At 39.8% G+C, this 24,618-nt stretch overlaps 1 protein-coding gene across 5 annotated transcripts in view; it reads right to left on the reverse strand.

Moving 5' to 3' along the window:
• Window positions 1-24,618, reverse strand: part of KNL1 (kinetochore scaffold 1) — a 91,184-nt gene that overhangs the window by 56,620 nt on the left and 9,946 nt on the right. For all 5 annotated transcript variants that reach the window (XM_037834301.1, XM_037834304.1, XM_037834300.1 and 2 more), the window contains one exon: window positions 16,916-16,977. In XM_037834301.1, the coding sequence (XP_037690229.1) occupies window positions 16,916-16,977 (62 nt within the window). The remainder of the gene's footprint in view (window positions 1-16,915; window positions 16,978-24,618) is intronic.

Consider the following 24,618-nt stretch of genomic DNA (forward strand, 5'->3'; position numbering starts at 1 on the left):
TTAAATGCAAAGATGTCCTAAGAGATAAGAAAAAACACTATATATGACTAAAAGGGACAATTCACCAAGAAAAATAATTATAAATGTTTATGCACCCAACCAAGAAGCTCCAAAGTACATGAGGCAAACACTTGCAAAACTGAAGGGAGCAATAGATAGTTCTACAGTAACAGTGGGAGACTTCAATACACCACTCTCTTCTTCAATACACTATACAGAGGCCCAATAAGGAAATTTAGAACCTAAACAATGTGAATGAATTAGACCTAACACACATTATATAGACTGTTGCATCCCCAAACACAAGGATATACATTCTACTCTAGTGCAAATGCAGTGTTCTCCAGGATAGATCATATGCTAGGGCACAAAACAAGTCTCAATAAATTTAAAAAGACTGAAATTATTCAAAGCACTTTCTCTGACCATAATGGAATGCAGCTGGAAATCAATAACTACCAAAGAACTTTCACAAATATATGGAGGTTAAACAACATACTGTTAATCAGTCGGTCAAGGAAGAAATTGCAAGAGAAATCAGTAAATACTTGTAGGCGAATGAAAACGAGGATACAACATATCAAAACCTATAGGATGCAGTGAAGGCAGTGCTGAGGGGGAAATTTATAGCTCTAAATGCATACATTAAAAAAGAAGAAAGAGCTAAAACCAAAGACCTAACTGAACAACTGAAGAATCTAGAGAATGAACAGCAAACTAACCCTAAAACAAGTAGAAGAAAAGAAATAAAGATTAAATCAAATTTATTTGGAAGGGAAATGGGCCTCAACTGGCCAAAAACATCCTAAAAAAGAATGAAGTGGAAGGACTTACACTTCCTGATTTTAAAGCCTACTACACAGCCACAGTGGTCAAAACAGCAGGTACCAGCACAAAGACAGACATATTGATCAATGGAATCAAATGAGAGTCTGGAAATAGGCCCCCAGATCTGTGGTCAACTAATTTTTTTTAAAATTCAATTTTATTGAGATATATTCACATACCATGCAATCATCCATGGTATACAATTGTTCACAGTACCATTATATAGTTGTGCATTCATCACCACAATTTTTTAACATTTTCATTACCAAACACACAAATAAGAATTAGTGTTAAAGTAAAACGGAACACCCAAATCATCACACACCTCCTATCCCTCCCTATTATTAATTTACTTTTTGTCCTCATTTTTCTATTCATCTGTCCATACACTGTATAAAGGGAATGGGAGCCACAAAGTTTTCACAATCACACAGACACAGAGTGTAAGCTATATAGTTATACAATCATCTTCAATAATGAAGGCTACTTGGTGCAATTCAACAGTTTCAGGTATTTCCCTCCAGCTATCCCAATACACTAAAAACTACATAATGCATAAGAATAACCTCCAGAATGACCTCTCGACTCTGAGAGCTCTAAGCCACTGAAACTTTATTTTGTTTCATTTTCTTCCCCATTTTTGTCCAAGAAGGCTTTCTCAAACCCATGATGCCAGGGCCTAGCTCATCCCCGCAAGTCATATCCCACACCCTTAGTAGTCATGCCCCACATAGGGTGAAGTGCAGTGATTTTACCTGCCAAGTTGCCTTAGAGGGAGGCCATATCTGAGCAACAAAAGAGGTTCTCTGGGAGTGACTCTTAAGCACCATTTTAAGTAGGCTCTCCTTTGCAGCAACAAATTTCATAAGGGCAAGCCCCAAGATCGAGGGCTCAGCCTTCCAAATTGGTAGTCCCCAATAGTTGTGATAATATCACTAATTCCCCAGGTGGGGAAATTTAATATCTCCACATTTTCCCATTGTCCCTCAAGGGGGCTCAAATTATTCTGGAATGTATTGGGGTTTCACACTAACCTGTACAAACCAACCCGATTTCACTCCCTATCAACATTCCATGTATTTTTGTTGTTTGAATAAACTGACCATACAAGTTAAATCATATAATGTGTTACAAACAATATAGATTTTGCAACTGTGCTAGTTTGTATATATTATGTCTCCCAGAAAAAGCATATTCTTAAATGCAATATCGTGGTGGCAGACATATTAGTGTTGATTAGGTTGGAACCTATTGGTTCAAAGTTTCCATAGAGATGTGACTCAATCAACTGTGGGTGAGACCTCTCATTGGATTATTTCTTTAGAAGTGTTGCCCTATCCATTCAGGGTGGGTCTTTACTGGATCACTGGAGTACTTTTAAAAAAGCCACACAAGCCCAGACACAGAGCAACTGAGAGTGACATCTTGAGAAAGAGCTTCAGTTTATGGAGACATTTTGAAGAGGGCCACTGAAAGTAGACTTTCACTGACACTTCGCTCCGGAGAAACTAAGAGAGGACAAATGCCCCAAGAGCAACATTTTGAAGAATGCATAGGAGCTGAAAGAGGAGCTAGAACTTAACCCGGGATCAGCAGGTGCCAGCCACGTGCCTTCCAAGTTAACAGAGATTTTCTGGATGCCATCGGCCATCCTTCAGTGAAAGTACCGAATTGTTGATGCCTTACCTTTGACACTTTATGGCCTTCATATTGTAACTTTGTAATCAAATAAACCCGCTTTATAAAAGCCAATCCATTTCCGGTATTTTGCATAATAATGTTTTTCTCTTCATTTCTGGTTTATTTTACCCAACATACTGTCCTCAATGTCAATTTACCTGACAACTTCACACATTCTTGTAGCAGCACAATACTCCATTGTATGTATATACCATAGTTCGCCATTCCTTTCATCAGTTGATGTACCCTAAGGCCACCTCCATCCACTGCAAATTGTGAATACTGACACCATAAACTCTACTGTGCAACTGTCCATTTGTATCCCTCTTTTCCATTCTTACAAGTAAATACACAATAACTGAGTTGCAGGACCATATGGCAACCCCATGCTCAGCTTCCTGTGGAACCATCACACTGTCCATCAGGTGGGCTTTATCATTCTACTTTCCCACCAACAGTGGTTAGGTACATCCCTTTCTCCACATTTTCTCCAGCACTTGTATCCCTTTGTTTATTTTTTAGATGGTTTTATTCACACACCATACATTGCATCCTAAGTAAACAATCAACGGTTCCCTGTATAATCACATAGTTATGCATTTACCCCCACTGTCTATATAAGGATATTTCCATTTCTTTCACAAACAGAGGAAGAGGCAAAAAAAAAGTAGAAAGACAAAAGAAAACAAAATGACAGCTAAAAACCAACAAAAGATAAAATTAATATAAAATACAATAAAGAAGTCAGATACCACCACCAATGCAAGAATCACATACCCCTCCTTTATATCCCCCTCTCATAGGCATTTAGCCTTGGTTTATCACCTTTGTTACATTAAAGGAAACACAATACAATGTTTCTGTTAACCATAGATTCTAGTTTGCATTGGTTGTATCTTTTCCCCAATACCACCCCATTTTTAACACCTTGCAAAGTTGACATTCATTTGTTCTCCCTCATGTAAAAACATATTTGTACATTTTATCACAATCATTGACTGCTATAGGTTTCAAGAAGTTATACAGTCCAGTCTTTATCTTCCATTTTTTCTTCTGGTGTCCCACATGCCCCTAACCTTCCTCTTTCAACTGTACTCACAGTCATCTTTGTTCAGTGTACTTACAATATTGTGCTATTATCACCCTATCTGTCTGTAGTGCTTCCTTTAGCATTTCCTGTAGAGCAGGTATCTTGTTCACAAACTGTCATTGTCTGTTTGTCAGAGAATATTTTAAACTCTCCCCCATATTTGAAGGACAGTTTTGCCAGGTTTAAAATTCTTGGTTGGCAGTTTTTCTCTTTCAGTATCCTAAATATGTCATACTACTGCCTTCTCACCTCCCTGGTTTGTACTGAGAAACCTGCACAGTCTAATTGAGCTTCCTTTGTATGTGATAGATTGCTTTTCTCCTGCTGCTTTCAGGATTCTCACTTTGTCTTTGAGTTTGATAATCTGATTATTAAGTATCTTAGCATAGGTCTATTCATATCTATTCTGTTTGGGGTATGCTGTGCTTCTTGGATCTGCAATTTTGTCTTCCATAAGAGATGGGAAATTTTCATTGATTATTTCCTCCATTATTGCTTCTGCCCCTTTTCCCTTCTCTTCTCCTGGGACACTCATGACATATACATTCTTGCACTTCACATTGTCATTCAATTCCCTCAGACACTGCTCATATTTTTCTATTCTTTTACCTATTTGTTCTTTTATGTGTAGGATTTCAGATATCAGATTATCTTTTCTTCTGCCTCTTCAAATCTGCTATTGTATGTCTCCACTGTGTTTTTCATCTTTTGTATTGTGTCTTTCATTCCCATAAGTTCTGTCAATTGTTTTTTCAATCTTTTGAGTTCTTTCTTATGTTTGCCCAATGTCTTCTTTACATACTTTATCTCTTTTGTCATATCTTCCCTCAACTCGTTGATTTGATTTTTTGATTGATTTAGGATATTTGTATGATTAATAATTAATTGTTTCAATTCTTGTATCCTAGTTGAAGTGTAAGTTTGTTCCTTTAAGTGGGCCATATCTTCATTTTTCCTAATGTCATTTGTTAATTTTTCCTGTCTAGGCATCTGGTTTCCTTGATTATCTGAGTCAGATTTTCCCAGGTCTCAAGAGGAGGGAGTAATCAGTTTCACGTTTCCCTGAGCATGAAATGCAGCAGGCTGTCTGACTTTTCTGTGAGGCCTCTAGACTCGGTGCTTTTCCTAGTCTGTCCAGCATGTGGTGCTTATCAGCCTGCAGCTCCTCACTGGTGTAAAGAGGTGTCGTCCCTTTAATTCTCAGGGAACCTTGTCCTGGCCAGACCAAGGGTGTCAGAAGCCAAGCTTAAGTTCTTGTTGGTTGTTTTTTCTTGCTCCAGGCCCTGGGGTCTGAATTCCCTAGGAAAGGCTTCCAGTTGAGCTGGGTCACCGCCCCCCCCACCCCTTTTCTTAGGGAAGATACACCTTTTAGGGAGTTATCTTCTACACTTGAATTCCTCCTTTGTCTCTCTGACTCTGTTAACTCTACCCTTGCGTGGGTTAGTGCTGAGAACTGAAAATGCCTGAGGCTTTCTCTAACAAGCTGCTTAGATTGAGAGAAAAAAAGGGAGAAAGAAAGAAAGCCCCTTTTCAGAGCCAGTCCCCAGCCCCCAAGTTTCACTGGTTGACCAGAGTTAGTACCGGTCCTCTGTGCTCCTTTTCTTGGGACACAGCCATTCTCCAGTATTCTAAGCTCAGCCATCTCCAAAAGCCCCTGTATTTTTTTCTGTCAGCCCCACCTCCTCTCTGCTGGGAGCAACCTCAGAGTATTTTCCTGCTTGTTACGGGTTTATCTGTGCTTGTAGCTTGTATTCAGCAGTCTGAATGTGTTAATTAAAACCACAATTGGAATTTGGTTGAGCTACATTCTGTTGCTCCCAGCAGGGACTGCTTCTTTCTCCCAGTGAAGTTTTGCAGCTCAGCCTGCCGTGCTGGTGGGGAAGGGGCACCAGGCACAGTTTGCAGAGCTTTACTTACAGTTTTTATGCTGTGATCTCAGTCGTTCCACCCATTCCAAGCTAGTGTGTAATGTGTGAACAGTCAAGGATGTCCCCCAACAGTTGTTCCAGACTATTTACTAGTTATTCTTGGCTATTTTCTAGTTGCTAGAGGACTAACTAAATTCTACACCTCTCTATACCGCCCTCTTGCCCCACCCCCTCGGTCAACTGATTTAAGACAAATCCAGGACAGACTAGTCTCTTCAACAAATGGGGCTGGGAGAACTGGATATCCACAACCAAAAGAAGAAAAGAGGACTCCCTACCTTACATGCTATACAAAAATTAACTCAAAGTGGATCAAAGACCTCAGTATAAGAGCCAGTACCATAAAACTCCTAAAAGATAATATAGGGAAACATCTTCAGGACCTAGAAATAGGAAGTAGCTTCTTAGACCAGACACCCAGAGCATCAGCAACAACAACAACAAAATAGATAAATGGGAACTCCTCAAAATGAAATGCTTCTGTGCCTCAAAGGACTTACTGAAAAGGTGAAGAGACAGCCAACTCAATGGAAGAAAATATTTGGAAACCATATATCTGATAAGGGATTGATATATATATAAAGAAATCCTACAACTCAAAGATAAAAGTACAAACAACCTAATTATAAAATGGACAAAAGATAAGATTAGGCAATTTTCTGAAGAGAAAATACAAACGGCTAAACAGCACATGAGAAAATGTTCATCTCCATTAGTTATTAAGGAAATGCAAATAAATACCGCAATGAAATATCATCTCAAACCTATAAGAATGGCTGCCCTTAAACAAACAGGAAACTACAAATGCTGGAGAGGATGTGGAGAAATTGGAACACTTATCCACTGCTGCTGGGAATGTATAACGGTACAGCCATTGTGGAAGACAGCTTGGCAATTCCTCAGAAAACTAAGTATTGAGTTGCCCTATTACCTGGCAATTCCACTACTTGGCATATGCCCAGAAGATATGAAAGCAGTGATATGAACAGACATTTGCACACTTATTTTCATAGCAGCATTATTCATGATTGCCAAAAGATGGAAACAATCCAAATGTCCTTCAACAGACAAGTGGATAAACAAAATGTGGTATGTACATATGATGGACTATTATGTAGCAGTAAGAAGCAATGAAGTCATGAAGCATGTGACAACATGGATGAATCCTGAGGACATAATGCTGAGGGAAATAAGTTAGACATAAAAGTAGAGATATTACATGATTTCACTAATTTGAACCCCCCAGATAATGTAAAATCAGAGTCTTAAAATGTAGAATATAGGAGACCTAGAGATAGATAGAAGCTAGAGAAGGGGTAGCAATTACCTAAAATGTATAGACGTCTTAACAAGGTTGGACTTAAAGGTATGGGAATGGACAGGGGTGCTGACAGTTCATTAACGGGATTATAACCTTTCTCTTATAATGCAAGGCAGATTAAAGAGAATAAAACTATATGAGATTATAGAAGACCCAAATAACATTAATTCATAAGGTGGATCTAACTGATATACATCAACTCTATACCCTAAAATTACAAAATACACCTTCTTTTCAAGTGCTGATAGAACATTTACACAAATTAATCACAAAGATCACAAAGAAAATTTTAATAAAAATCAAAATTGAATAAACATTCTCTGGGGAGGCGGGGCAAGATGGCAGACTGGTGAGCTGTATGTTTTAGTTACTCCTCCAGGAAAGTAGGTAGAAAGCCAGGAACTGCGTGGACTGGACACCACAGAGAAATCTGACTTTGGGCATACTTCATACAACACTCATGAAAACGTGGAACTGCTGAGATCAGCGAAATCTGTAAGTTTTTGCGGCCAGGGGACCCGCGCCCCTCCCTGCCAGGCTCAGTCCCGGGGGAGGAGGGGCTGTCAGCTCCAGGAAGGAGAAGGGAGAACTGCAGTGGCTGCCCTTATCGGAAACTCATTCTACTGATTCAAACTCCAACCACAGATAGACTGAGACCAGACACCAGAGAATCTGAGAGCAGCCAGCCCAGCAGAGAGGAGACAGGCATAGAAAAAAAACAAAACGAAAAACTCCAAAATAAAAGCGGAGGATTTTTGGAGTTCTGGTGAACACAGAAAGGGGAAGGGCCCTGAGGCGCATATGCAAATCCCGAAGAAAAGCTGATCTCTCTACCCTGTGGACCTTTCCTTAATGGCCCTGGTTGCTTTGTCTCTTAGCATTTCAATAACCCATTAGATCTCTGAGGAGGGCCCGTTTTTTTTAATCCTTTTTTCTTTTTCTAAAACAATTACTCTAAGAAGCCCAATACAGAAAGCTTCAAACACTTGCTATTTGGGCAGGTCAAGTCAAGAGCAGAACTAGGAGAGCTCTGAGACAAAACGCAATAATCCAGTGGATGAGAAAATTCACTAAACACCACAACTTCCCAAGAAAAGGGGGGTGTCCGCTCACAGCCATCATCCTAGTGGACAGGAAACACTCCTGCCCATCGCCAGCCCCATAGCCCAGAACTGCCCCAGACAACCCAGTGTGATGGAAGTGCTTCAAATAACAGGCACACACCACAAAACTGGGCGTGGACATTAGCCTTCCCTGCAACCTCAGCTGATTGTCCCAGAGTTGGGAAGGTAGAGCAGTGTGAATTAACAAAGCCCCATTCAGCCATCATTTGAGCAGACTGGGAGCCTCCCTACACAGCCCAGCAGCCCAGAACTGCCCTGGGGGGACGGCACTCACCTGTGACATAGCACAGTCATCCCTCAACAGAGGACCCGGGGTGCACGGCCTGGAAGAGGGGCCCACTTGCAAGTCTCAGGAGCCATACGCCAATACCAAGGACTTGTGGGTCAGTGGCAGAGACAAACTGTGGCAGGACTGAACTGAAGGATTAGACTATTGCAGCAGCTTTAAAACTCTAGGATCACCAGGGAGATTTGATTGTTAGAGCCAACCCCCCCTCCCTGACTGCCCAGAAACACGCCCCATATACAGGGCAGGCAACACCAACTACACACGCAAGCTTGGTACACCAATTGGACCCCACAAGACTCACTCCCCCACTCACCAAAAAGGCTAAGCAGGGGAGAACTGGCTTGTGGAGAACAGGTGGCTCGTGGACGCCACCTGCTGGTTAGTTAGAGAAAGTGTACTCCACGAAGCTGTAGATCTGATAAATTAGAGATAAGGACTTCAATAGGTCTACAAATCCTAAAAGAACCCTATCAAGTTCAGCAAATGCCACGAGGCCAAAAACAACAGAAAATTATAAAGCATATGAAAAAACCAGACGATATGGATAACCCAAGCCCAAGCACCCAAATCAAAAGACCAGAAGAGACACAGCACCTAGAGCAGCTACTCAAAGAACTAAAGATGAACAATGAGACCATAGTACGGGAGATAAAGGAAATCAAGAAGACCCTAGAAGAGCATAAAGAAGACATTGCAAGACTAAATAAAAAAATGGATGATCTTATGGAAATTAAAGAAACTGTTGACCAAATTAAAAAGGTTCTGGACACTCATAGTACAAGACTAGAGGAAGTTGAACAACGAATCAGTGACCTCGAAGATGACAGAATGGAAAATGAAAGCATAAAAGAAAGAATGGGGAAAAAAATTGAAAAAATCGAAATGGACCTCAGGGATATGATAGATAATATGAAACGTCCAAATATAAGACTCATTGGTGTCCCAGAAGGGGAAGAAAAGGGTAAAGGTCTAGGAAGAGTATTCAAAGAAATTGTTGGGGAAAACTTCCCAAATCTTCTAAACAACATAAATACACAAATCATAAATGCTCAGCGAACTCCAAATAGAATAAATCCAAATAAACCCACTCCGAGACATATACTGATCACACTATCAAACACAGAAGAGAAGGAGCAAGTTCTGAAAGCAGCAAGAGAAAAGCAATTCACCACATACAAAGGAAACAGCATAAGACTAAGTAGTGACTACTCAGCAGCCACCACGGAGGCAAGAAGGCAGTGGCACGATATATTTAAAATTCTGAGTGAGAAAAATTTCCAGCCAAGAATACTTTATCCAGCAAAGCTCTCCTTCAAATTTGAGGGAGAGCTTAAATTTTTCACAGACAAACAAATGCTGAGAGAATTTGCTAACAAGAGACCTGCCCTACTGGAGATACTCAAGGGAGCCCTACAGACAGAGAAACAAAGAAAGGACAGAGAGACTTGGAGAAAGGTTCAGTACTAAAGAGATTCGGTATGGGTACAATAAAGGATATTAATAGAGAGAGGGGAAAAATATGACAAACATAAACCAAAGGATAAGATGGCTGATTCAAGAAATGCCTTCACGGTTATAACGTTGAATGTAAATGGATTAAACTCCCCAATTAAAAGATATAGATTCGCAGAATGGATCAAAAAAAATGAACCATCAATATGTTGCATACAAGAGACTCATCTTAGACACAGGGACACAAAGAAACTGAAAGTGAAAGGATGGAAAAAAATATTTCATGCAAGCTACAGCCAAAAGAAAGCAGGTGTAGCAATATTAATCTCAGATAAAATAGACTTCAAATGCAGGGATGTTTTGAGAGACAAAGAAGGCCATGACATACTAATAAAAGGGGCAATTCAGCAAGAAGAAATAACAATCGTAAATGTCTATGCACCCAATCAAGGTGCCACAAAATACATGAGAGAAACACTGGCAAAACTAAAGGAAGCAATCGATGTTTCCACAATAATTGTGGGAGACTTCAACACATCACTCTCTCCTATAGATAGATCAACCAGACAGAAGAGCAATAAGGAAATTGAAAACCTAAACAATCTGATAAATGAATTAGATTTAACAGACATATACAGGACATTACATCCCAAATCACCAGGATACACATACTTTTCTAGTGCTCACGGAACTTTCTCCAGAATAGATCATATGCTGGGACATAAAACAAGCCTCAATAAATTTAAAAAGATTGAAATTATTCAAAGCACATTCTCTGACCACAATGGAATACAATTAGAAGTCAATAACCATCAGAGACTTAGAAAATTCACAAATACCTGGAGGTTAAACAACACACTCCTAAACAATCAGTGGGTTAAAGAAGAAATAACAAGAAAAATTGCTAAATATATAGAGACGAATGAAAATGAGAACACAACATACCAAAATCTATGGGATGCAGCAAAAGCAGTTCTAAGGGGGAAATTTATAGCACTAAACGCATATATTAAAAAGGAAGAAAGAGCCAAAATCAAAGAACTAATGGATCAACTGAAGAAGCTAGAAAATGAACAGCAAACCAATCCTAAACCAAGTAGAAGAAAAGAAATAACAAGGATTAAAGCAGAAATAAATGACATAGAAAACAAAAAAACAAGAGAGGATAAATATCACCAAAAGTTGGTTCTTTGAGAAGATCAACAAGATTGACAAGCCCCTAGCTAGACTGACAAAATCAAAAAGAGAGAAGACCCATATAAACAAAATAATGAATGAAAAAGGTGACATAACTGCAGATCCTGAAGAAATTAAAAAAATTATAAGAGGATACTATGAACAACTGTATGGCAATAAACTGGATAATGTAGAGGAAATGGACAATTTCCTGGAAACATATGAACAACCTAGACTGACCAGAGAAGAAATAGAAGACCTCAACCAACCCAACACAAGCAAAGAGATCCAATCAGTCATCAAAAATCTTCCCACAAATAAATGCCCAGGGCCAGATGGCTTCACAGGGGAATTCTACCAAACTTTCCAGAAAGAACTGACACCAATCTTACTCAAACTCTTTCAAAACATTGAAGAAAAGGGAACACTACCTAACTCATTTTATGAAGCTAACATCAATCTAATACCAAAACCAGGCAAAGATGTTACAAAAAAGGAAAAGTACCGGCCAATCTCCGTAATGAATATAGATGCAAAAATCCTCAACAAAATACTTGCAAATCGAATCCAAAAACACATTAAAAAAATCATACACCATGACCAAGTGGGGTTTATTCCAGGCATGCAAGGATGGTTCAACATAAGAAAATCAATCAATGTATTACAACACATTAACAAGTCAAAAGGGAAAAATCAATTGATCATCTCAATAGATGCTGAAAAAGCATTTGACAAAATCCAACATCCCTTTTTGATAAAAACACTTCAAAAGGCAGGAATTGAAGGAAACTTCCTCAACATGATAAAGAGCATATATGAAAAACCCACAGCCAGCATAGTACTCAATGGAGAGAGACTGAAAGCCTTCCCTCTAAGATCAGGAACAAGACAAGGATGCCCGCTATCACCACTGTTATTCAACATTGTGCTGGAAATGCTAGCCAGGGCAATCCAGCAAGACAAAGAAATAAAAGGCATCCAAATTGGAAAAGAAGAAGTAAAACTGTCATTGTTTGCAGATGATATGATCTTATATCTAGAAAACCCTGAGAAATCGAAGATACAGCTACTAGAGCTAATCAACAAATTTAGCAAAGTAGCGGGATACAAGGTTAATGCACATAAGTCAGTAATGTTTCTATATGCTAGAAATGAACAAACTGAAGAGACACTCAAGAAAAAGATACCATTTTCAATAACAACTAAAAAAATCAAGTACCTAGGAATAAACTTAACCAAGGATGTAAAAGACCTATACAAAGAAAACTACATAACTCTACTAAAAGAAATAGAAGGGGATCTTAAAAGATGGAAATATATTCCATGTTCATGGATAGGAAGACTAAATGTCATTAAGATGTCAATTCTACCCAAACTCATCTACAGATTCAATGCAATCCCAATCAAAATTCCAACTACCTACTTTGCAGACTTGGAAAAGCTAGTTATCAAATTTATTTGGAAAGGGAAGATGCCTCGAATTGCTAAAGACACTCTAAAAAAGAAAAACGAAGTGGGAGGACTTACACTCCCTGACTTTGAAGCTTATTATAAAGCCACAGTTACCAAAACAGCATGGTACTGGCACAAAGATAGACATATAGATCAATGGAATTGGATTGAGAATTCGGAGATAGACCCCCAGATCTATGGCCGACTGATCTTTGATAAGGCCCCCAAAGTCACTGAACTGAGTCATAATGGTCTTTTCAACAAATGGGGCTGGGAGAGTTGGATATTCATATCCAAAAGAATGAAAGAGGACCCCTACCTTACACCCTACACAAAAATTAACTCAAAATGGACCAAAGATCTCAATATAAAAGAAAGTACCATAAAACTCCTAGAAGATAATGTAGGAAAACATCTTCAAGACCTTGTATTAGGCGGCCACTTCCTAGACTTTACACCCAAAGCACAAGCAACAAAAAAAAAAATAGATAAATGGGAACTCCTCAAGCTTAGATGTTTCTGCACCTCAAAGGAATTTCTCAAAAAGGTTAAGAGGCAGCCAACTCAATGGGAAAAAATTTTTGGAAACCATGTATCTGACAAAAGACTGATATCTTGCATATATAAAGAAATCCTACAACTCAATGACAATAGTACAGTCGGCCCAATTATAAAATGGGCAAAAGATATGAAAAGACAGTTCTCTGAAGAGGAAATACAAATGGCCAAGAAACACATGAAAAAATGTTCAGCTTCACTAGGTATTAGAGAAATGCAAATTAAGACCACAATGAGATACCATCTAACACCGGTTAGAATGGCTGCCATTAAACAAACGGGAAACTACAAATGCTGGAGGGGATGTGGAGAAATTGGAACTCTTATTCACTGTTGGTGGGACTGTATAATGGTTCAGCCAGTCTGGAAGTCAGTCTGGCAGTTCCTTAGAAAACTAGATATAGAGTTACCATTCGATCCAGCGATTGCACTTCTCGGTATATACCCGGAAGATCGGAAAGCAGTGACACGAACAGATATCTGCACGCCAATGTTCATAGCAGCATTATTCACAATTGCCAAAAGAAGGAAACAACCCAAATGTCCTTCAACAGATGAGTGGATAAATAAAATGTGGTATATACACACGATGGAATACTACGCGGCAGTAAGAAGGAACGATCTGGTGAAACATATGACAACGTGGATGAACCTTGAAGACATAATGCTGAGCGAAATAAGCCAGGCACAAAAAGAGAAATATTATATGCTACCACTAATGTGAACTTTGAAAAATATAAAACAAATGGCTTATAATGTAGAATGTAGGAGAACTAGCAATAGAGAGCAATTAAGGAACGGGGAACAATAATCCAAGAAGAACAGATAAGCTATTTAACGTTCTGGGGATGCCCAGGAATGACTATGGTGTGTTAATTTCTGATGGATATAGTAGGAGCAAGTTCACAGAAATGTTGCTATATTAGGTAACTTTCTTGGGGTAAAGTAGGAACATGTTGGAAGTTAAGCAGTTAGGTTAGTTGTCTTTTTCTTACTCCCTTGTTATGGTCTCTTTGAAATGTTCTTTTATTGTATGTTTGTTTTCTTTTTAACTTTTTTTTTCATACAGTTGATTTAAAAAAGAAGGGAAAGTTAAAAAAAACAAACAAACAAAAAAAAAAACAAGGAAAAAAAAAAGATGCAGTGCCCCCTTGAGGAGCCTGTGGAGAATGCAGGGGTATTCGCCTACCCCACCTCCATGGTTGCTAACATGACCACAGACATAGGGGACTGGTGGTTTGATGGGTTGAGCCCTCTACCACAGGTTTTACCCTTGGGAAGACGGTTGCTGCAAAGGAGAGGCTAGGCCTCCCTATGGTTGTGCCTAAGAGCCTCTTCCCGAATGCCTCTTTGTTGCTCAGATGTGGCCCTGTCTCTCTAGCTAAGCCAACTTGAAAGGTGAAATCACTGCCCTCCCCCCTACGTGGGATCAGACACCCAGGGGAGTGAATCTCCCTGGCAACGTGGAATATGACTCCCGGGGAGGAATGTAGACCTGGCATCGTGGGACGGAGAACATCTTCTTGACCAAAAGGGGGATGTGAAAGGAAATGAAATAAGCTTCAGTGGCAGAGAGAATCCAAAAGGAGCCGAGAGGTCACTCTGGTGGGCACTCTTACGCACACTTTAGACAACCCTTTTTAGGTTCTAAAGAATTGGGGTAGCTGGTGGTGGATACCTGAAACTATCAAACTACAACCCAGAACCCATGAATCTCGAAGACAGTTGTATAAAAATGTAGCTTATGAGGGGTGACAAGGGGATTGGGAAAGCCATAAGGACCACACTCCACTTTGTCTAGTTTATGGATGGATGAGTAGAAAAATAGGGGAAGGAAACAAACAGACAAAGGTACCCAGTGTTCTTTTTTACTTCAATTGCTCTTTTTCACTCTAATTATTATTCTTGTTATTCTTGTGTGTGTGCTAATGAAGGTGTCAGGGATTGATTTGGGTGATGAATGTACAACTATGTAATGGTACTGTGAACAATCGAAAGTACGATTTGTTTTGTATGACTGCGTGGTATATGAATATATCTCAATAAAATGAAGATTAAAAAAAAAAAAAAAAGACATAATGCTGAGCAAAATAAGCCAGGCACAAAAAGAGAGATATTGTATGTTACCACTAATGTGAATTCTGTGAAAAATGTACAATGTTTTATACTGTAGAATGTAGGGGACCTAGAGATACCAATTAGTGGAGGGGGAATGATAATCTAATAAGAACAGATAAACTATGGAGGGTAATCTGAATGTTATAGGAATGCTCAGGAATGATTATGGTTTGTAAACTTCCTTGGATATAGTAAGATCATGTTGGAAGCAATAGAGTTATTTTAGGTTTTTTTTTCTCTTATTCCTTTGTTTTCTTAGGGGTTGTTAATTTTCTTGGGGTATGGTAGGAACATGTTGGAAGCAATGTAGTTATTTTAGATTATTTGTTTTTCTTACTCCTCTGTTTGGACATGGTTTATTAATTTTCTTGGGGTATGGTAGGAACATATTGGAAGCAAAGTAATTATTTTAGGTTATTTGTTTTCCTTAATCCATTGCTTTGTTTGAAATGTTGTGGGGTTTTTTTGGTTGTTGTTTGCCTGTTTGTTTTTAATTTTTTGATAAACAAAGTTAAAAAATTGAAAAAATATCAGTAGAAAAATGGGAGTAAAAACTAAATGACAGATAGGGTGGGATGGGGGGATGGTTTGGGTATTCTCTTTTCACTTTTATTTTTTATTCTTATTCTGATTTTTTCTGATGTAAGGAAAATGTTCAGAAATAGATTGTGGTGATGAACGCATAACTATATGATCATACTGTGAACAGTTGATTGTATACCATGGATGACTGTATGGTTTGTGAATATATTTCAATAAAACTGAATTAAAAAATAAATAAATAAATAAACATTCTCTGATTATAATTAAAAACTAACAATAACAAAATGCCCTTACTACCTAGACAGTTTTAAATTTTCTATTAAACAACTCTCGAATCTAAGATGAAATAAACACACTGCTGAACATCAAGAAAATAAACATTAAAATACTATATATAAGAATTATATTAAATTAATAAATTAATTTAGAGAGAATTGACACCTTTATGATGTTGGATCTTTTTATCCAGGAACATGGTATGTCTTCATTTGTTCAATTCTTTCTTAATGTTCTTCAGTATTGTTTTATTTAACCCCAGCATCACGTTTTTTTTAAAATTACAGAGTTGTAGCTTTACAGTACAATCATGCATAAAAATACAGGATTCTCATATACCACCCCACCAACAACACCTTTCATTGGTGTTGAACATTTCTTACAATTCATAATAGCACATTTTTATAATCGTACTATTAATTAAAGTCCATGGTTTACCTTTGGGTTCACTGTTGTATAGTGTAGTTCCATGGATTTAAAAAACATTTTTTTGTTACCATATATACAATCTAACATTTCCCCTTTTAATTATATTCAGATATATATTTCAATGCTGCTAACTGTGTTCTCTTCAATAGTGTTTTATTGTTCATATATGTCTCACATGTGTTTAATTAAGTTTACAGCAACAAACATAACATAATGGAAAAAAGTCATTCATATTACATGTTATTACTTATATATAAGAAACTATTTATTTCCATATACTAAGTTTGTACCTTGCTATCTATAGTCTGTAGTAGCATTTCAGTTGATATTCTTGGATTCTCCTAATATACAATCATTTAATCTATAAGAGGTAATAGATTAACTGCCTTCTTTCCAATTTTTATCATCCTGATTTCTTTCTGTAGTTTACTTGTATCAGTTATTACCTCCAGTACAATGTTAAATAACAATGGTGATAGACTTTTTTGTCTTGTTCCTGACTTCAGAGGGAATGCTTTCACTGTATAATGTTGAATTAGAATTCTCTAATGCTTACCTAATTGAAATGTGGATTATCCAAGACAGTATCAATATATTTGGTTTGACACACATAAAAGCATTACCTGTAAAATCTTATTTCTTTCAACTTACTTTATAGTATCTGCAAAGCTGACTCGACGGGAGCTTTTCTTATTTCTCAAAGCATTAGATTCCTAAGGGCGGAAAACATATGACAGGTTCTTAATAAAACCAATGTGAATTAGGTCTCCTGAGTACTATGGACAGAGATTAAGTCTTATTCTGAATTAATCTGACATATTATTCTCCAAAATATCTTAACCTAGAAGCAATTAAACATGAATATAATTTCCAGTGTAAATGATAATTAGCATATTGGCACAAACACCACATATTTAAGAAAGGTGATTACTCTCCTTTGCCTTTTTTTACTCCTTTTAAATGAATCATTACGTGGCTCTCAAGAGAAAAGGTTAAGGAGGAAAGCAAATGATATGTTGCCTGTTATGGTTATCTTACTATGATATACTATATTTATTTTCCCACCCTACTTTCTTACTTAACAGGAGAAAACATTTCTATTCACACAGATACCAAACACAAAAACACAATTGATAGACTAATAAATTCAAAGAGAATTTTACTGGATTAATTCTGAGTACCTGAGCATAAGTCTTATTGTAATAAAGTATCAGGAATGGTCATCCCTTCTGTATTCAGCAGTGTATGTGTGTAAGGCCCTAGCAGACACTATAAGTAGCCTTGAGTCTAACATGACAATGATAACACTGACATGGTAAATACTGGAACTAACAGAAACTAATATATTTCTTACTAAACAAGGAAAAAGATAAACTAAAATTTGAGTGGCATATTGGAAAGAGCATTGATCTAGATATTAGGAGACTGGAGTTCCAATTTGAGATCTGCCACTAACTAGCTGTGTGAGCTTAGACAAAACATGTGGGAGAGAACCTAAGAAGGCGGCAAGGTAAGACAGGGCAAAAAAACACCTCTGTGAAAAATACTACATAAAAGCCAGAAAGTGACGCAGAACACCAGTTCCAGCTATGCACCAGCTGGATAAGGTCTGTTAAATCCACAGGGACTGTGCATTTGGTGAAACCGGGAGTCTGCATTCTGAAACGAGTGAGTGAGCTGGCTGAAAGTCCCGCGGCCACACTGCGGTATAGAGAAACCGTGGGTTGGCATTTGGAGATGGACTAGTTCTCTTTTAAAAAAAACAAAACAAAACCAGGAGTGGCTGTGGTTACGAAGGTGAGAACCGCGCAGTGAAGCATGGCAGGAGCGGGCTGGGCCAATGTTTCAGTGTCAGGTGTGCAGGATAGCCTGCTGCTGATTGTCCTGGGGCCAGTGGGGCAGAGGGGAGCCAAAAGGACAAGGAAACCGCGGCTCTTGCAGACATCTCCCCAGTGGGATGGAGATGCCCCTGCCCAGGCCAGAGCTATAGCCCAGAGCCGGGCCAAGGGTCCCAGTGTGACAGGGAGTGATTGCCACAGCACTGCGCACACGCCACAATATCGGCCGTGGACAGTGACCTTTAGTGCACCCACAGCTAACTGTCCCGGAGCTGGGAAGGCGGAGCTGTGTGAAAAGGGAGAAATTAACACGCCCCATTCAACCATCTTTAAAGCAGGCTGGGAATGCCCCTGCACGGCTAGGCAGCCCAGGGCTTCCCTGGAGGGCTGGCGCACACTTGTGACGTGGCACAGCCTTCCCTTGGCAGGGGTCCTGGAAGAGCACGGCTGAGAAGGGGGGCCTGCTCGGAAATCCCAGGGACCCTACGCCAATACCAAGGACTTGTGGGTCAGCGGCAGAGACAATCTGTGGCAAGACTTAAATGAAAGCTTAGACTCTTGCAACAGCCTTAAATCTCCGGGAACACCTGGGAGGTTTGATATTAAAGCTGCCCTGCCTCCCTAACCACCCAGACACATGCCCCACATTCAGGGCGGGCAGCACCAACAACACACCCAAACTTAGTGCACCAATTGAACCCCACAAGAAACAGATTCCCACACACCACAAAGACAAAGTTGGGGAGAACTGACCTGAGGGGAATAGGTGACTCGCAGACACCATCTGCTGGCTAGTTAGAGAAAATGTATGCCACCAAGCTGTAGATCTGACAAATCAGAGATTGGTATTTTTTATATCCTGAAAGAACCCTAACAAGTAAAGCAAATGCCAAGAGGCCAAAACAACAGAAAAAATTAAAGCATATGATAAAACCAGATGATATGGAGAATCCAAACCCAAACACCCTAATCAAAAGATCAGAAGAGACACAGTACTTGGCACAATTAATCAAAGAACTACAGACAAACAATGAGAGCATGGCACATGATATAAAGGACATGAAGAAGAGAGGAGCTAAGATGGCAGCAAAGAGAGGAGTGGAAGATTGTTAGTCCCCCCCGGAAACAATTCATAAATGACCAAAAAACTAGTGAATAACCTGGAATAACTGCGGGGAGACAAATGTGACTGACCACTCATCATCCACCAACCTGAATTGGGAGGAATGCCCAAGATCGCAGCATAAAATCTGTAAGTAAAAACTGTGGACCTGCACTGAGAGCCGAGAGCTGAGAGCCCCTCCCTCATGGAGGCCACACGGTGCTTGAGAACAGCACTCTCCAAACAAGCAAGTGGACCTCAGCCCAGCCCCAACTGGGGTTTTAATATTAACCGCTCAATGCAAACAACAAATCCCCAACAAGCAGACAGAGGCTTTTGGTGACAACTGACCTTGGGAGAGTAGGGGACATATCTGTCTCAGGACAGGGAGCCCAGAGGATTGGGTGCTATCTCTGGCCAACAGGTGAGTCTGGGAGCTTTTCTGTCCCTTTCTCTGTGGAGAAAACCTCAGCCGTTTTCAGCCCGCAGCTCTTTGCAGTAAAGAAAGCCTCAGCTACTTTAAAATTAAAACACTTTGATCAGAAGAGTCACAAAGAAAAAAAGAACTTATTGATATGAAGATGACCTCTCTGGAGGGGGCATAGCTTCCCAGGAGGAAAGGGAGGGGCCCAGCCGTACTGCCTGCCTTTTCGGAACCAGACCCCAAAGCCTGGGGGAGGAGAGCCACAGGTCACACCCTCTTACACCAACTGGTGACAGGCTGACAGGTGCACCTGCCGGGCAGAAAAGCACAGGTGTATCAATCCTCTAAGAAAAACCATCAGGGAAACCGGATACTGAATATTTCCTCCTTCTGTGACCTGAGCGTGTTCTCATCTGGGAAAACCTGATTGGGGTGACCTAGGAGGTCAGATGCCTAGACAACAGAAAACTACAACCTACACTAACAAAAACAAAGTTATGGCCCAGTCAAAGGCACAAATGTACACTTCAACTGAAATACAGGAATTTAAACAACTAATGGTAAATCAATTAAAAAAGCTTAGAGAATATTTTGCAAAAGAGATAGAGGCTGTAAAGAAAACACTGGGCATACATAAGGCAGAAATCGAAAGTTCAAAAAAACAACTAGTAGAATCTATGGAAATGAAAGGCACAACACAAGAGATGAAAGACACAATGGAAACATACAACAGCAGATCTCAAGAGGCAGAAGAAAACACTCAGGAACTGAAAAACAAAACACCTGAAAGCCTACATGCAAAGGAGCAGATGGAGAAAAGAATGAAAAAATATGAGCAACGTCTCCGGGAACTTAAGGATGAAACAAAGGACAAGAATGTACGCATCACTGGTGTCCCAGAAGGAGAAGAGAAGGGAAAAGGGGCAGAAGCAATAATACAGGAAATAATCAATGAAAATTTCCCATCTCTTATGAAAGGCATAAAATTACAGATCCAAGCGCAGCATACTCCAAACAGAATAGATCTGAATAGGCCTACGCCGAAACACTTAATAATCAGATTATCAAATGTCAAAGACAAAGACAGAATCCTGAAAGCAGCAAGAGAAAAGCAATCCATCACATACAAAGGAAGCTTAATAAGACTATGTGCAGAGCTCTCAGCAGAAACCATGGAGGCAAGAAGGAAGATACTGAAAGAGAAAAACCACCAACCAAGAATCCTATATCTAGCAAAGCTGTCCTTCAAATATGAAGGAGAGCTCAAAACATTTTCCAAGAGACAATGAGAGACTTTGTGACCAAGACCCCTGCCCTACAGGAAATACCAAAGGGAGCATTACAGAGTGATAGGAGAAGACAGAAGTGCGTGGTTTGGAACACAATTTTCGGAGATGGTAGCACAGCAATGTAAGTACACTGGACAAAGATAACTATGAATATGGTTGAGAGAAGAAAGTTGGGAGCATGTGAGAAACCAGGAGAAAGGAGAAAAGATAAAGAATGGGACTGTGTAACTTGGTGAAATCTAGAGTGTTCAACAATTGTGATAAAATGTACAAATAAGTTCTTTTACGAGGGAGAACAAGCAAATGCCAAACTTGCGAGGTGTCAAAAATGGGGAGGCATTGGGGGAGGGATGCAATCAATGTAAACTAGAGACTGTAACTAACAGAATCATTGTATTATGCTTCCTTTAGTGAAACAAAGGCGATATACCAAGGTAAATGCAGATAAGAGGGGGGGATAGGGGAGGCATGTTAGACACTTGACATTGGTGTTGTCTGACTCTTTACTTTGATTAAAGGTTATTTTTCCTTTTTCTGCTTCCTAGCTGTCATTTTTCTTTTGCCTCTGTACCTTCTTTGACTCTCCCTCCTGCCATGTGGAAGAAATGTAGATGCCCTTATATAGACAGTGGTGAAGGTGGTGAACACATAAATATGTGACCATACAGAGAACCATTGATTGTTTACTTAGGATGGAATGTATGGTGTGTGAACAAAACCATCTCAAAAAAAAAAAGCAAAAATGGATTGATGAGAAAAACTCGAGGGCAATATACTGAGTAAAATCAGCCAGACACACAAAGACAAATATTGCAGGGTCTCACTGATAGGAGCAAATTATAATATGTAAACTCATACACATGAAATATAAGGTACCAAGATATAGGACAAGGCTTAAGAATGGGGAGTGGTTGCTGAGTATCAGCAGAATGTTCAACTAGGATGAACTTAAATGTTTGGAAATGAACAGAGGTGTCGGTAGCAAGATGTGAGAATAACTAACAGGGCCGAATGGTGCGTGAATGAGGTGGAAAGGGGAAGCTCAGAGTCATATACGTCACCAGAAGGAAAGCTGGAGGTCAAGAGATGGGAATGTATAAAACTGAATCCTATGGTGGGCAATGTCCGTGATTAACTGTACAAATATTAAAAATCTCTTCCATGAACCAGAACAAATGTATGACAATACAATTAGAAGTTAATAATAGAGGGGTATATAGGGAAGAAATATGTACCTATTGCAAACTATATACTACAATTCGGAGTATTTCAATATTCTTTCATAAACAGTAACAAATGTACTATACCAACACTACAAGTCAACAATTGAGGGGGGTTGGTTAGGGATATGGGAGGATTCGAGTCTCCTTTTTTTTTCTTTTTTTCTTTTTTCTTTCATCTTTCACTTTGTTTCTTGTCTGGAGTAATGAAAAGGTTCTAAAACTTGAACAAAAATTAAGTGTGGTGATGGATGCCCAGCTCTATCAGGGTACCAGGGGCAACTGATTGTGTACTTTGGATCTTTGGATAATTGTATGGTATCTGAACAATCCCAATAAAAATTAAAAAGGGAAAAAAAAAAAAGGATGATTGGAAGAGGGGCAAGATGGCAGAGTGTGCAGTGTATGTTTTAGTTACTCCTCCAGGGCAGTAGGTAGAAAGCCAGGAACTCCGTGGACCGGACACTGCAGAGCAATGTGACTTTGGGCATACTTCATACAACACTCATGAACACGTGGAACTGTTCAGTTCAGCGAAATCTGTAAGTTTTCGCGGCCAGGGGACCCACGCCCCTCCCTGCCAGGCTCAGTCCCGTGGGAGGAGGGGCCGTCAGTGCTGGGAACAAGGAGGGAGAACTGCAGTTGCGGCTCTTATTGGAGACTCATTCTACTGATCTAAACTCTAATCATAGACTGACCAGACACCGGAGAATCTGGGAGCAGCCAGCCCGCTGGAGAGGAGATAGGGATAGCAAAAACAGCAAGAAAAACCCAAAACTAAAAGTGGAGGCTTTCTGGAGTTCTGGTAAACATAGAAAGGGGAAGGGCAGAGCTCAGGCAGAGTCAGGCTCATATGCAAAACCAGAAGACCGGTTTCTCTGCCTCCTGGACCATTCCTTAATGGCCCTAATTGCCTTGTCTCTTAGCATTTCAAAAACCCATTAGATCTGCAAGGTGGGCCTTTTCCTGTTTTTTTGTTTTTAATCTTTTTCTATTTTTATAAAACAATTACTCTAAGAAGCCCAATACAGAAAGCCTCAAAGACTTGCAATTTAGGCAAGACAAGACAAGAACAGAACTAAGAGAGCTCTGAGACACAAGGCAGTAAGTCCAGTGGCTGAGAAAATTCACTAAACACCACCACTTCCCAAGAAAAGGGGGGCGTCCTCTCACAGCATCATCCCGGTAGACAGGGAACACTTCTGCCCATCACCAGCCCCAGAGCCCAGAGCTGCCCCAGACAACCCATTGTGATGGGAAGTGCTTTCAATAACAAAGGCACAAACCACAAAATTGGGCGTGGACATTAGCCTTCCCTGCACCCTCAGCTGGTTGTCCTAGAGTTGGGAAGGCGGAGCAGTGTGAATTAACACGCCTCATTCAGCCATCCTTTCAGCAGCCTGGGAGACTCCCTACACAGCCCAGCAGCCCAGAACCGCTCTGGGGGAAGGGCGCTCACCTGTGACATAGCACAGTCATCCCTCAACAGAGGACCAGAAGCAGAGACAAACTGTGGCAGGACTGAACTGAGGATTAGACTATTGCAGCAGCTTTGAATCTCCAGGAACACCAGGGAGATTTGATTGTTAGAGCTGCTCCCGCCTCCCTGACTGCCCAGACACATGCCCCATATACAGGGCGGGCAACGCCAACTATACATGCAAACTTGGTACACCAATTGGACCCCACAAGACTCACCTTCACTCACCACAAAGACAAAGTGGGGGAGAACTTGCTTGAGGGGAATAGGTGGCTTGCGGATGCCACCTGCTGGTTAGTTAGAGAAAGTGTACTCCATGAAGCTGCAGATCTGACAAATGAGAGATAAGGATTTTAATCGGTCTACAAATCCTAAAAGAACCCTACCAAGTTAAGCAAATACCCAGAGGCCAAAAACAACAGAAAATTTTAAAGCATAAGAAAAAACCAGACGATATGGATAACCCAAGCCCAAGCACCCAAATCAAAAGCTCAGAGGAGGCACAGTACTTGGAGCAACCAATCAAAGAACTAAAGATAAACAACGAGACCAAGGCACAGGATATAAACGACATGAAGAAGAGCATGGCACAGGATATAAAGGACATCAGGAAGACCCTAGAAGGGCATAAAGAAGACATTGCAAGACTAAATAAAAAAATAGACGACCTTATGGAAATTAAAGACACTGTTGAACAAATTAACAAGATTCTGGACACTCACATTACAAGACTAGAGGAAGATGAACAATGAATCAGTGCCCTGCAAGATGACAGAACGGAAAATGAAAGAACAAAAGAAAGAATGGGGAAAAAAATTGAAAAAATTGAAATGGACCTCAGGGATATGATAGAGAATATAAAACATCAAAATATAAGACTCATTGGTGTTCCAGAAGGGGAAGAGAAGGGTAAAGGTCTAGGAAGAGTATTCAAAGAAATTGTAGGGGAAAACTTCTGAAATCCTCTAAACACCAGAAATACACAAATCATAAATGCCCAG

Source organism: Choloepus didactylus, chromosome 4, assembly GCF_015220235.1.
Source record: "Choloepus didactylus isolate mChoDid1 chromosome 4, mChoDid1.pri, whole genome shotgun sequence".
NCBI lineage: Eukaryota > Metazoa > Chordata > Mammalia > Pilosa > Megalonychidae > Choloepus > Choloepus didactylus.